Source organism: Papilio xuthus, unplaced genomic scaffold, assembly GCF_000836235.2.
Source record: "Papilio xuthus unplaced genomic scaffold, Pxut_1.1 DF828142.1, whole genome shotgun sequence".
In the NCBI taxonomy this organism is placed as follows: Eukaryota; Metazoa; Arthropoda; class Insecta; order Lepidoptera; family Papilionidae; genus Papilio; species Papilio xuthus.
The window spans coordinates 6,357,747-6,370,762 of NW_013530507.1; the positions used below are offsets into that span (position 1 = coordinate 6,357,747).

General features: G+C 33.5%; 1 protein-coding gene and 3 non-coding genes across 4 annotated transcripts; 2 read left to right on the plus strand and 2 right to left on the minus strand.

Moving 5' to 3' along the window:
* The first annotated feature begins 7,241 nt into the window (after positions 1-7,241).
* On the plus strand, positions 7,242-7,314 carry TRNAK-UUU (transfer RNA lysine (anticodon UUU)). The gene has a single exon. It is a non-coding gene; the product is annotated as a tRNA-Lys (tRNA).
* A 1,419-nt stretch (positions 7,315-8,733) lies between these two features.
* On the minus strand, positions 8,734-8,806 carry TRNAK-UUU (transfer RNA lysine (anticodon UUU)). The gene has a single exon. It is a non-coding gene; the product is annotated as a tRNA-Lys (tRNA).
* A 105-nt stretch (positions 8,807-8,911) lies between these two features.
* TRNAK-UUU (transfer RNA lysine (anticodon UUU)) lies at positions 8,912-8,984 on the plus strand. The gene has a single exon. It is a non-coding gene; the product is annotated as a tRNA-Lys (tRNA).
* A 278-nt stretch (positions 8,985-9,262) lies between these two features.
* LOC106114120 (pupal cuticle protein 36a-like) lies at positions 9,263-12,227 on the minus strand. Its single transcript, XM_013307212.1, has 4 exons — positions 12,147-12,227; positions 11,516-11,970; positions 9,940-10,070; positions 9,263-9,598 (listed from the first exon to the last, which is right to left on the minus strand). The coding sequence occupies exons 1-4, from the start codon at positions 12,153-12,155 to the stop codon at positions 9,300-9,302; spliced, it is 894 nt and encodes a 297-aa protein (XP_013162666.1). The 5' UTR covers positions 12,156-12,227; the 3' UTR covers positions 9,263-9,299.
* Between the last annotated feature and the right edge of the window lie 789 nt (positions 12,228-13,016).

A 13,016-nucleotide genomic window follows, 5' to 3' on the forward strand; every position in this document is an offset into this window, starting at 1 on the left:
AATTAGAATGCATTATCAGCGCTTCCATGTCATAAAATTGGCACAAGATCATTGTCGTACTGTATTTATTTTGGTATGTTAAATAGTGGTTCTGACAGAGTTAACTGCGTTAACAGCACCTAGCATCGGGCCAAATAAATTTGTAAGACTATATTTTTCTTCACCAACGCAAAATTGCTACAATGCGCCAATGACCGCCTACACGTTGACCTAAACATAAGTCATCTTGACCTGTACTTAAATATATATCTTTCATTAGTTCATTAACTCTGAAGTATGTAAATAACATTGATAGCTGTGATGTTTGAAGCTTTGATATGATTTTGGATATATTGCATCATTCATCATACATGCACGGAGTACACCGAGGCTGTACAAAATCATAACAACGCACGTTGAAGAACAAGTCGTTCATTGTAAGCTCACTATACATCCCCACTGATGATCTCGAAGCTTACCCTAAATCAGTGACTAGGTTATAGTCAACCATGCTGGCTCAGTGCGGGTTGTATTCACACATATCTTTGAATTTCTTCCCAAATATGTACAGGTTATATCACGTTGTTTTCCTTCACTGTAAGAACATCAGATAAATGTACATATGTAAATAGAAAATCGAAAAACACATTGGTACATTGCGGGACTCGAACCCAGGGCCTGCAGATTATAAATGCTTAACAGTCTGGCAGAACAAACGCGCTTCTAAGTTTTTTTTTTAATTCCGCACGAACGGAATCGCATGCGATAGCTAGTCTGCAAACAAAACATCTTCAAGAAATTATTATATATTGAAACATTGTTAAAATTAATTCAAGTGGGTGGTTCCATGTTTTGTAATTTGATTGATATAAAATATCACTTAGTTATTGCCTCCAGCATCACCATGCATTAGAGTTGGATCAGTCATGTTACAGGTTATAATTATATGTATGTAATTGGATGAAAACGAAAGCAGATCGCACTCAAGGCAGCCGACAATTTGACCTTTGACAAACTGGTAGCGTATTCAAATACGAACATGTATGCAATTATGAATCTTATCACTTTGTTTTAAGGTATATTTTTGTTTGTACATGTAGTATATTAGATACGTAATATGCAATAACGATGGATCCAAGTGAACTGAATATATTCGTGACTAATTGTAGATTTATCTTCGCTAACATCACGGCTATCGCCCCATACTTAATGTGTTGATTCCATTTTGTAATAATTGCAGTGCAAACTTACTCTATATTTGGTATACATTATCACATAGAGACGAGTAATCCAAAGAGTAAAATATAGAATAAAAAGTATAGATGATATTTAGATGAGATTTTAGTAGTAATATTAAGATAATAAAATGCTATGTAAAATCGTCGGTGGTAAAAACTAGTTGAATTAAATTTAATTCGATAAAATACCAAGCATTTATGACACTAAACTCAAATAAAATAAAAATTAAACAACGAGATATATAAAATTATGATGGAAAATATTCTTAAAAGCTAATAAAAATTCAATATTAAAAACGGTAGCCACAAAAAGTCTAGAAATAAATATATTCTAGATAAACACAACTAATATGGGTACAAAGATCAGGTATTGCGGAAATTTTATAGTTTTAAAGGCTGCGATTATTAACCTTAATATGATTTGGTACAGTGTAAAATGCTATTTAGATAAACGCCAAAGTATGCGACCGGGTAGGTATAATGCTATCAAAACTTTATGGTAGCTCGGAATATCACACCGGTTTCACTGAACTCAATTTAGGTGTGAAGTTTTGCTGTAGCAAGGCATAACCACTTCCGTGCTTTCCGCCACACGCAGTTAGCTTTCGTAGTACTTAAACAAAATGAAATTCGATTGGCGAAATCGTTCAAATCGATAACTTTAAAAATAATGGCGTAAACCGTACCTATCGATAAGAGCATAGTGTGTTTACATTTATACTTTCTGACACTTTTCGACGATTTTTCTATACTATTCTACTTATTCTACTATTCATTTTACTTTCTGGAATCGAATGTGTCTATGGAAGATGGGTTGCGCCTAACCACGAGCTTCCATAAAGTTTGAATCTTATTATACACTCGCTTTGTGTTTACCACTCGATGTACTCAAAGTGAATCTACAAAATAACCTTAATCATCACGAACTTATAGAAAATGGCGAGAAACTGCAGTTTGAATTCGATGTGATTTGATTTCGCCACGGAATGACGATTACTTGTCGATCTGATGTTATTGCTACATGATAATTACACCTTTAAAATACTTATAAACATTTGTATAAAATATTTTATAAATATAAGTAAAAATTAAATATCAAGATTTGATACATATTTACATAAATATTATCAAAAAGAGCGACAGTTTGTTACAGTCGACTCTACGACGACTGAACGAATCTTTATGAAATTTGGAAAAAAAATGGATACCAATCTGGAATAGTCTACAGGTAACCTGTAACCAAATATTTAATAAAATAAATTCTGCAAAGAATATAAAAGTATGTTTTTAATTTTACATAGACAATATCGAGGGCAATAACTAGTTTCATAATGTACTAATGAATTTCATAACCTAACATTAATTTCAATCGTTTAAAATTGCGTGTAAATTAAAAGGTTTTCACAAGATGATTTAGAAAGAACATTAAACATAAGGATGAATATGCATCACGATTGGCCGTTACTAAGGCGAAGAGAAATCGTGTTCCTATAGTTAATATTATGTATCATATAGTATAAGTAGCTCGCCCAAACTTACATAAAATTCTTTAATTAAAGACACGTTGAAATTTATTTTAAGAAGAGTCTTTAAAACGGTACAATTATGTTTTCTAAAAAGAATCTATAGTAAATATTTCTACATTTTTTTTTTACGTTTTATAAGCTAGCGCTTGACCACGATCCCACCTGGTGAAGTGGAGATTTGGTCGAAAGATGGTACGCGCTAGCTTAGTAAGTGCCTATTGACTCTACTAAATACTACTCTACTTCTCTTAAATTTAAGTACTGAGGGGTTAAGCAAAAAGCATTCGTTTCGAAGCGATTCCATAGCAAACTTCAAAAATGTATGGAACTGTCGCGTAACAATCACGTGACTTATCGAAAGTGATTGTCGATTCCGTTCATTTTTGAAATTCGCTATGGAATCGCTTCAGAGCGAATGCACTTTATCTAACACTGCCTGCACTGGAAATAGGCTGGCAATGTAGATTTTATTTAAGACTATAATTTAATGAAATCAAATTGAAACCGAAAAAACCATTGACGTTAAAAGCCCTAAAAGTATTTTCATCTTTTAAAGAGACTTAAAAAAAAATATTTACCTTTAAACATCATCATCATCAGCTCACTATAAGTCCCCACCGAGGGGCTCGGAGCCTACCCTAAGTTAGGGGTGATTATGCCATAGTCAACCACGCTGGCCTAATGCGGGTTGGTTGACTTCACACATATCTTTCACCTTTAAACATACTCCTACTATTATTAAATTAACATAGATAAAGTCGAGAGTATCAGCTAGTTTAATTTATAAATATCTCACATAAGAATATTCATCTCAATTAAGTAGCTGACTCGTCTAAGAGATCAGATATTGGCAGATGATGAAATAGCACTTTGTAATTTGAAACGCCATTAAGCAACAAATAACATACAATGTATTTACAGCACGCGAAAAAATAAACTGTTATATAATCATATTACTTACTTATATTATAAATACTAATATATTATATTTTGTATATTTTTTTTATTTTATATATGAAATGTAATTAAAAATAAGGTAATATATGAATAACAATGGTTATAAATACAAATGTTTGGGATGGATGGATGGATGTTTGTTTAAAGATATCTCCAGATAGGATGAACCGAACCCGATGAAATTTGGCATACATATAATGCCGCTGCGGTGTAAAAAGTAAAAATTATTATACATAAAGTGTGCTAATTTAAAATATAAATGCATCGCAATAGTAAGGTTATAAATTCAATATCAAAAATGTATAGCACGATTTTTTTGGCAAACAATGAAGACGTTACATCATGCTTTGATTAACCACGCTTTGAACCTCTTTGGTTCATAATGAATATTACATATACGAGTTAAAGTTAATGTTTGTTTGTACAATGGTATTGCGTATTCAACTTAATGTCTCTATTAGTTCGTTGATGTCTTTCTTTAGGTGATTTTATAAGATTTTGCTAAATTGGATGATCATTTTGATGTGTGTAATTTCGTTTTAAAAAATGTGTAAATTTATAGCCTTTATGTACGTTATTTCTTTATATATAGGAATACGATTTGATTCTATATATAAATATTCAAAAAGTCTTGCGATTCTAGCATTTCTTACATACATAAAATTGACATGTTTTATAGAATAATGAATATTTATGAAGGATTCCATATGTCACTATATACTGCTGTTTCAGTATATTATGTACTTCAATGGCTTCCTTATTTCATACATAGTTGTAGTGTTATGTGAACTTGAAGTTACTTAAATTCTTATATCTATTTGGAATGTCATGAAAAATATTTTTAGTAACTTATGGTCATCCTTTATCATCATCATCATCAGCTCACTATACGTCCCCACCGAGGGGCTCGTAGCCTACCCTAAGTTAAGGGTGATTAGGCCGTACTCAACCACGCTGGCCAAGTGCTGGTTGGTTGACTTCACACATATCTTTGAACTTCTTCTCAGATATGTGCAGGTTGCATCACGATGTTTTCCTTAACCTAAAGAATGTTAATCAGAAATTGAAAACACATTGGTACATGGCGGGATTCGAACCCAGGACCTGCAGATTGCAAGTCAAGTGCTTGACCACTGAGCCACCGACGCTCGCAACCTTTATAAGTATATGTAATTTATTGTATAGTTTGGATTACAACAACAACATAACTCACGCCCTTTACCCATAGGGGTAGGCAAAGACCACGGACTACTTAGGTCGGTCCTGACATACATTGCTTCTTCTACATTCATACATCTACATATCTATACTGCTCTTAGTACTGCCCTTCTTGAGTATTTCATCGACCTGAAAGGTAAGTCTTGGTATGGTCTAAACCTTTTATTTGCGAAATGAAATCAATTAATTTATATATTCACTATTTAACATCTTTCGCGTACAAACATTACGGATCTAACTGTCATTCTTAATTTAAATATCGAACTTCAACGAAACTCAAACTTTAAATATCAAGACCGCTATAAAAATAATACGAATTACTGGCCACTGACAAATGACGATCGCGTCTTAGATCAAACAAATCGTTGATATTTAAAGTTTAATTAGTATAAGAAAATATTTAGCGGATACTACGGCCTCTGTCCCTTAGCGCGTCCCCTAAATGTACTTTATTCGATTTTAGATGCTAACCGACAAGCGTAACGAGTAAGGTCAACGACCCTTTAATTAAAGTAGTTTAACAATTGCTTGACAGAATAAGATAGGATCAACACATACAATATTACTTAGAAATGCCAAATTACGTTCTCTACAGGTCTTTGCTACTGGTAGATTGTAATTTAGATTATGTCCTTGACCTTGCGAGAAGATCCGGGTCCATTCAACACGGACCCCTCTGACCTGAGTGTAATTAGGGACGAAAAAATTAAGACAAAAAACAAGTTGATGTTATGTAAATTTAATTGTACATCCAATGAGTTTTTTACCCGACCTTAAAGATAGGCGCGTTTATTGAATCGATTAGACCTAATAAGGTACGTGATATTTGCTCGGGTGGCATCTTGAGAAGTATTTTTTAATGAATCTTGAATTCTGTTACAATTTTTTATCCACACGTAACTTACGGAGAAGGTTACAGTGTGTTAAAGAATTAATATCAATTAGAATATTAAGTATGACAAAGTCCCTGTAATACTTACGTTAAGAAACATATTTTTTTTATATCAAAAGGTGGCAAACGGGCGAGCGGCCACCTGAAATTGCTGAAATGGCGAAGTGACCGTTGCCCATAGACATACGCAATTGCATATGCGTTGCCTACCTTTAATCGACGGAGGAGAGAATGCACAGAAACAAAATATCTTCCATTTCCATGCATCCTCTCATCCGGAAAGTCCACTTCCACTTCCCATCCTTTCCTTATAAAGAAAAGGATGGAAAGGGAAAGACGACTAAATTAGGCCTCCGGGACGCACACTCATCAGACGAAACGCGGAATTGCTTCCACTTGACGCCTGTCTTCTGTGTGGTCATGGTATTTCACCGGGCGAGCCGGGCCGATTCGTACGAAGATGTTAAAGCGGGCTCTACCACTGTTAAAATCTAACTTAGAATTATAAAAATTGAACTTAAGTCAAAGCAAAACAACTTTTAAACTTACAAATTATTCTTTATACTGTTCGTGCTTAGACATTGATATATAAATAAGCTTAGTCAGTATCAACTTATAATATCTTAGTCGTAGCATTTCCAGGAATTAAAAAAAAATGTTTAACCAAATATAAATTTTACTTTCACTGCCATCTGTTGTGTTATTCTAGAACTAATTTTAAATAATATTTGCGATAATTTCTGTATTATGTGGATAGATGGCGCAAATAACAATAAATAATAAATGTACGAAAATTAGCTTTGTTGTTTGAAAAAACATTTCAACCATTTGCTAGTAAATGTTGTAGACGTATATTTTCTCAGTCTAGTAAATCCCAGTGAAATAAATAAAAAAATACCTTGTTATACGTATAAAGTATTCAGTACTAACATAGGTTCAGGTTTTTATCTTATTAAGAAGTCTGCTTTGTTCCGTTTGTTAGATGCTTTATTTTCCAATTTATATAGAGTTTTTTACCATGAGTCTTTTTTGCAGACTATACACGAGCATTTGTTATTTAATTTTGTCACGCTTTTTGAAACAACATGACAATTGCCCGTAATATTATATACCACATACGCTATGTATCAAACATGCTATGTTCAATATATAACAATTTACCCACTACTTTAATAAGTATTTATATACCAAGGAAGAAAACGAGTATGTATTTAAGATAAATAAAATACTTATGTTTGGTTACATTGTCTATTATTATCCTTAAAGTATTAAAGATTTAAAATAAATTATCAACATTAATAATCTGTTGGAATATTGAAAATAGAACGAACACAAAACAAAAGACATTTTTCAAGTATTTTCATATGTAATAAGTTTTTAGTATTAGGTTACATCAGAAATTGATGGTTATTTCTTACTAAAATTCTCACAGCCCGGATAGCTCAGTCGGTAGAGCATTGGACTTTTAATCCAAGGGTCCAGGGTTCAAGTCCCTGTTCGGGCGATCGAGCACTTTTTGTTTAGTTTGGCGTTTACTTTACATAATTAAGAATTTTATGATAACTTTTCCAGGATAAAAAGGTTCCAAGTTTAAAACAAGAAGTCATAAACAGAAAAAATTCTACGGAGACGTCTTTTGTTCTTTATTTTATATTTTTTAATATTATTATTTATATACGTCAGTCATTTCTATTTACCTTTAGGCTCCAAATTATGACAGATGAGGTCAAACTCGGCACGAGCGGGCAAAAGTGATTCGCATTGTCTTAGATAATTGCCGATCGTCCGTGATCTCTGCACTTGGGGTTACGATATTCATGACCACTAACCAAACTTGAGTTCATTTTCCCTCCTCCTCTCACCTGTATCTCCGTATTGTAAGTCATTTTAAGGGTTCCGTACTTCGAAAGGAATAGTAAAAACCTTATCGGATCACTTTGTTGTCCGTCCGTCTGTTTCTTGAGGCCATTTTTCTCAGCAACGCGTGGAGGTACCAAGCTCGAATTTATATCAAATACTTGGGTATACTGGACTTTATAGCTGTGAAAAAATCAAGCTTTTAAGCCAACGCAACCTACAGGTTTGTACGGAACACTCGTTGCGGGATTCAGATTCGTACTTGGCCGGTTTTTTCAGGTGGACAATAGTTGCAGTTCTACAATTTCGATGTTTCTGGATTTATCGTAACAACGTCGAGTGCAATATTTTAGTAAAAGATAATCAGATCAAACATCGCTATATTTTATTCAGACACGGCATATTACAACACTGAAACAATCAGATAGAACTAACAAAAGCCATCTTCGTTAACTGACAGATGAGATCTTCAAACAGATAGTCCCACTTTATTGCTAAATATTAAATGGAGATAAAAAAATCAAAACAGTATATGAAAAAAGGAATGCTTTCATAGCTTTTTCCAGAGCTTTTAAAGCGTGACATTTACATTTATTTATAAAAATACTAGCTGTGACCCGCGACTCCGTCCGCATGGATATATAAAAAACTTAATTAGTGTAGCCCACCCATCCATCCATCTACATCACATCCATCTAAACATTCGCATTTACAATATTAGTAAGAAAAAAAATGAATAAATAGTATCCTATGTCCGTCTCCTGGCTCTAAGCTACCTCCTTACCAATTTTCAGTCATATCGGTAGAGCCGTTCTTGAGTTGTAACTAAGACGACTTTCTTTTATATATAGATAAAATACACATTTATATATTTGTATTATAAATAATTTCAGTTTGTTTTAACAATTGGGAAAAAAAAGAAAAACAGTCGATAACAAAGACAATTAAATAATGCAGTTAATTTAGGAATACGTCTACACAACAAAAGGTTTTCTTGTTAACAGACTTCAATTTAGATTAAAAAGACGCGAAGTTGTCTACACGTTTTAAACATCTAAAAACATTCCGCCCGGACAGGGACTTGAACCCTGGACCCTTGGATTAAAAGCCCAATGCTCTACCGACTGAGCTATCCGGGCTATGAACTTCCACTATAAACTAGACTATCAGTTTAGGCTCAAAAACAGTACGTAAGGATGTTCTATGCTGTTGTGCTATTTTCTACAATTGGTCAGTTCTCGACAGCCCGGATAGCTCAGTCGGTAGAGCATTGGACTTTTAATCCAAGGGTCCAGGGTTCAAGTCCCTGTTCGGGCGGAATCGGTGTTTTGCTTTATATAAAGTTGTTAAAAGTCCAAATAACGGTTTTTAATTGATTTAAAAGGATGAAACAAGTGCTTAATCCTACTGTCACTTTCAAGTTTAATTAGTTATTGGGCTCTGGTATATTTAGCCACTGAAAACCCTTAGTGTAGATTTTTCACATTAAATCTACCTAAGGGCTATCAATTAAAAACTAAAAGCAGTAGTACACTACTATACGATAAATGGTGATGTTATAAAAAAGAAAAAGGAAAGAAATTAATATTTCAGGAATAAATATATTTATAGTTTCACGTAAAATCAAATCGTTTAATAATTGTATCCATTTCTAGAGTTGAAAGTGGGCTGGCGATTCCTGATGCCGAAGCCTCCGAGTTTTCCTGAAGACCTTTGCTCAGAAATAGGAGGTAGATAAGCCTTGTTTATTCCATTTTGCTGGTTAAATACCGACTCTTGGTTTTGTCTACCGAATCCAGGTTGGAAAGCATCAGTGTTGGTAGCGGAATTGACGACAATTGAATCTTCGTTATTGATGTTAGAAATTGGCAGGACCAAGTTGGGAGTTGCGTAGCCGTTGTCATTGCCGTATTTATTTTCATTGTAAGAGCCTGTAAATAAATATGAAGATAAATCTTTGAATGAAGTCAAGTTGTTGTGAAATGAATGGAGTGAAAATTAATTAACATTTTTTTTTTATTAAACACTTCTGAAAGTTAATTTTTGAATGCTTTAAAATGTTAATCTTACTAATATTATAAATTCGAATTTTGAAATGTACGGATAGATGTTTGTTCAAAGATATCTCCAGAACTACTAAATGGATCTCGCTGAAATTTGGCAAAAACATAATCTGGTACACATAGACCACTAATAAAGTTTGTTCTCAAATGATTTTGTATTCAGTTTCAGGCGCCGTTTCCTATGTAAAAAACCAATAAAGGTATATTACCGTCGTCATAGATTCCTGCAGCTTCATCGCGGGCGTTTTGTTCCAGAGCCAACTGGATCTCTTGCGGGATCGGGGGAGGGGTGGGGAGATGGTCACCTTCAGGCACGAAACCATTCTGACCAGCTGTGTATCTGGAATATAAATATTATTATAAAATACTACAACAGTATTTTAGGATTCAACATTTACGATCCTATAACAATATTTGAGACGTGGAATGAATAAAGTATTTTGTCCAAAGACGTAATGGAAGAACGAATAGACGGTAAAAAGCCGTCCTCTCGTTAAAAAAAAGTATTTGAGACGTTTGTTAATAAAAATAAATTGAGAACTTTGTTGATTATATAACACTAGCTGTCGCCCGCGACTCCGTCCGCGTGGATATATAAAAAAAACTTAATATATAGGTAAGTTAAATAAAAAGCAGTTCTTCAAGGCATAAATTCGAAAAAAAAAAGTATCCTATATCCGTCTCCCAGCTCTAAGCTACCTCCTCACCAATTTTCAGCCATATCAATAAAGCCAGTCTTGAGTTATAAATAGTGTAACTAACACGACTTTCTTTTATATCAAATAATTTGACAAACACGTTTGTTTAACTGGAATTTGATATTTTACAAGGCACTTTAGCATTGTGTATAAAAATTGCGATATGTAATTTCCTAATATTATAAATACATTGAACAAACATCGCGGTAAGAATTTATTGCAGTTCCGTAATGAACAGTAAGGATCAAATAATTTTGTTAACGATTGCTCTTTACTTTTATAAGAAGACTAGCGGACCTGACAGACGTTGTCCTGTCTACACGTCTTTAATTTGAAAATTTCAAACTTTTTTAAATAAGATAAAATTTAAAATTCGAAGATTATTTAAAATTTGACACTGCGATGGTAGCGCCGTCTGTCGGATCCAATGTAAAACATTCCAAAATCAAGAACTACTAATAAATTAAAAATTAATTAAAAAAAACATTGTCCAGCGGACAAAATTGTCAATCTAAACCATTCCCAGATCCCCCCTTGAACACGCAAAAAAAATTTCATCAAAATCGGTCCAGTCGTTTGAGAGAAGTTCAGTGACATGCACACTCACAGAAGAATTATATATATAAAGATTATTAATCCTATGCTACTTTTGATGCTAATTAAATACGCGTGAGCTTCTTTATATAACATCATATCGTACATATAATCTATTGGTACACGATTATAATACGTTATACTATATTACATAAGAATTACTCCTCATTCGCGCTAAGACTTATTTATATTAAAAAAACTTGACCTTTACAATTAAATTAATATCAACTAGAAATATTAGTAGAAGCTTAACGTGTAATAATCAAATAAATAAGAATCAAGACCATGTTATAATCCAAGCAAAAAATATTCAAAGATTCGAGCATGTTACATACATGTGAAAATTTTAAGTGGCCTTATCAAAATCTATACAATTTGAATAAGCTTAGAGAACAAATAAAGTTAAAAAGTTATGCTTTAAACTAAAATATAATTTTAACTAATATTAGGTTACTTAATTATAATAAAAGTTTTATAATTATAAGTATCTTACCTAACGCTGTAAACCTGTCCATCGTCACCAGTGTACGAGTACCCGCCCTGTGCTTCAACACCGTTCGTTGCTACTCCATTTTCTTCAGCAATTATACCATTTTCAGTTTCAAAAGCATAAGAATATCTTTCACCGTCGTTCTCATTGGCTTGACGAAGTATAGCTGCATTTCTTTCTAAAGCAGCTCTTGGTCGTTCAGCACGTGTATAACCAAAGGCATCGTTTTGACGACCATTGGCTGTGTTTCCAATAGTGTACTCATTGCCAAATTGAGCAATTGTATCTTTAGGAATGAATCCATCGTTTCCTTGTAAATTGTTGAATGACGTAGGGTTAGATAGAGGTGTTTGAAGGAAATCTCCAGATCCGCCAGATGTTTGGGCGTAATTTGGTGGGAGGTACGCTCTGTTGAGCTTCGCCGCGCTTGAATAAGCGATGAAAACAGCTAAGATGAACTGTAAATTAAACAAAATGTTAAAATATTAAATAACAATTTTCATTTATTATTTAAATCTTAAAAGAGTTTCTTAAGATAGTTTATAATTCTTTAACACATTAAAGGTTTAAAAATGAGTTGATTTATTTTGATGCAGCAAATATTATCAAACAACATTTTATAATTAAAATTTACCAATTTCATTGCGAATATTTTTTTTTCTCACAAGCTATCTCACGAATGTTGGATCAGTAAGTGATGCTATCAAAGATCTCTGTACAATATTTATAGTGATGGCCGCCCTGTATTATCGATCCACTTTAATATGGAAGATGTTCGCAGCCAAAAGTCGTGGTCTAGGATTGCTTAATCAATGCGTTACTATCACGGGCGTCTAATTGTTGCGGACGGTGTTATGCAAAAGTGAATTCAGATGACGGCTGAGATGCATAGTCTTAGACATTATTAGTTACAATCATTTCGAGCAAATGGCGCGTTTTCGTTACCAAGTTAAGTGTCAGATTGATTTGTGAGGGGACAAAAATGTTGACGTTTTAGTAAGGCTAGTGATGCGCCGATACACCGGCACAGTGTGGATTTTCTTCCTAACAATAGAAAGATATAGTGCCGATGATCTGTAGGTAAATAGGCAATTTGATGATGATGGTATCCAACTATATGCAGTTGTCATTTTAGTAAAAATAAATCCCATAATAAAGAAAACAAATTGCCCTTTTCCCAACTCACATGAAAATACATTTTACCAAACGTAAGGATTTTTTTTCTGAGACGGCGAACTACTAAAATGAATGATTAGTTTCCCGCGTTTACCAAGACGTTCATCATCATCATCATCAGCTCACTATACGTTCCCCACCGAGGGGCTCAGAGCCAAGACGACCAAGACGTAAGCATATTACATTCCAGAATTTTTTAACACCCTATAAAATTTGCTCTAAGTACCAACTAAATTTATAAAATTAGATTTGTTCTTGCATAGCATCATTCCGTCTATACAAAAAATATTTCAATAAGCTTATTAAATGGATGGGCAGTAGTCGGACC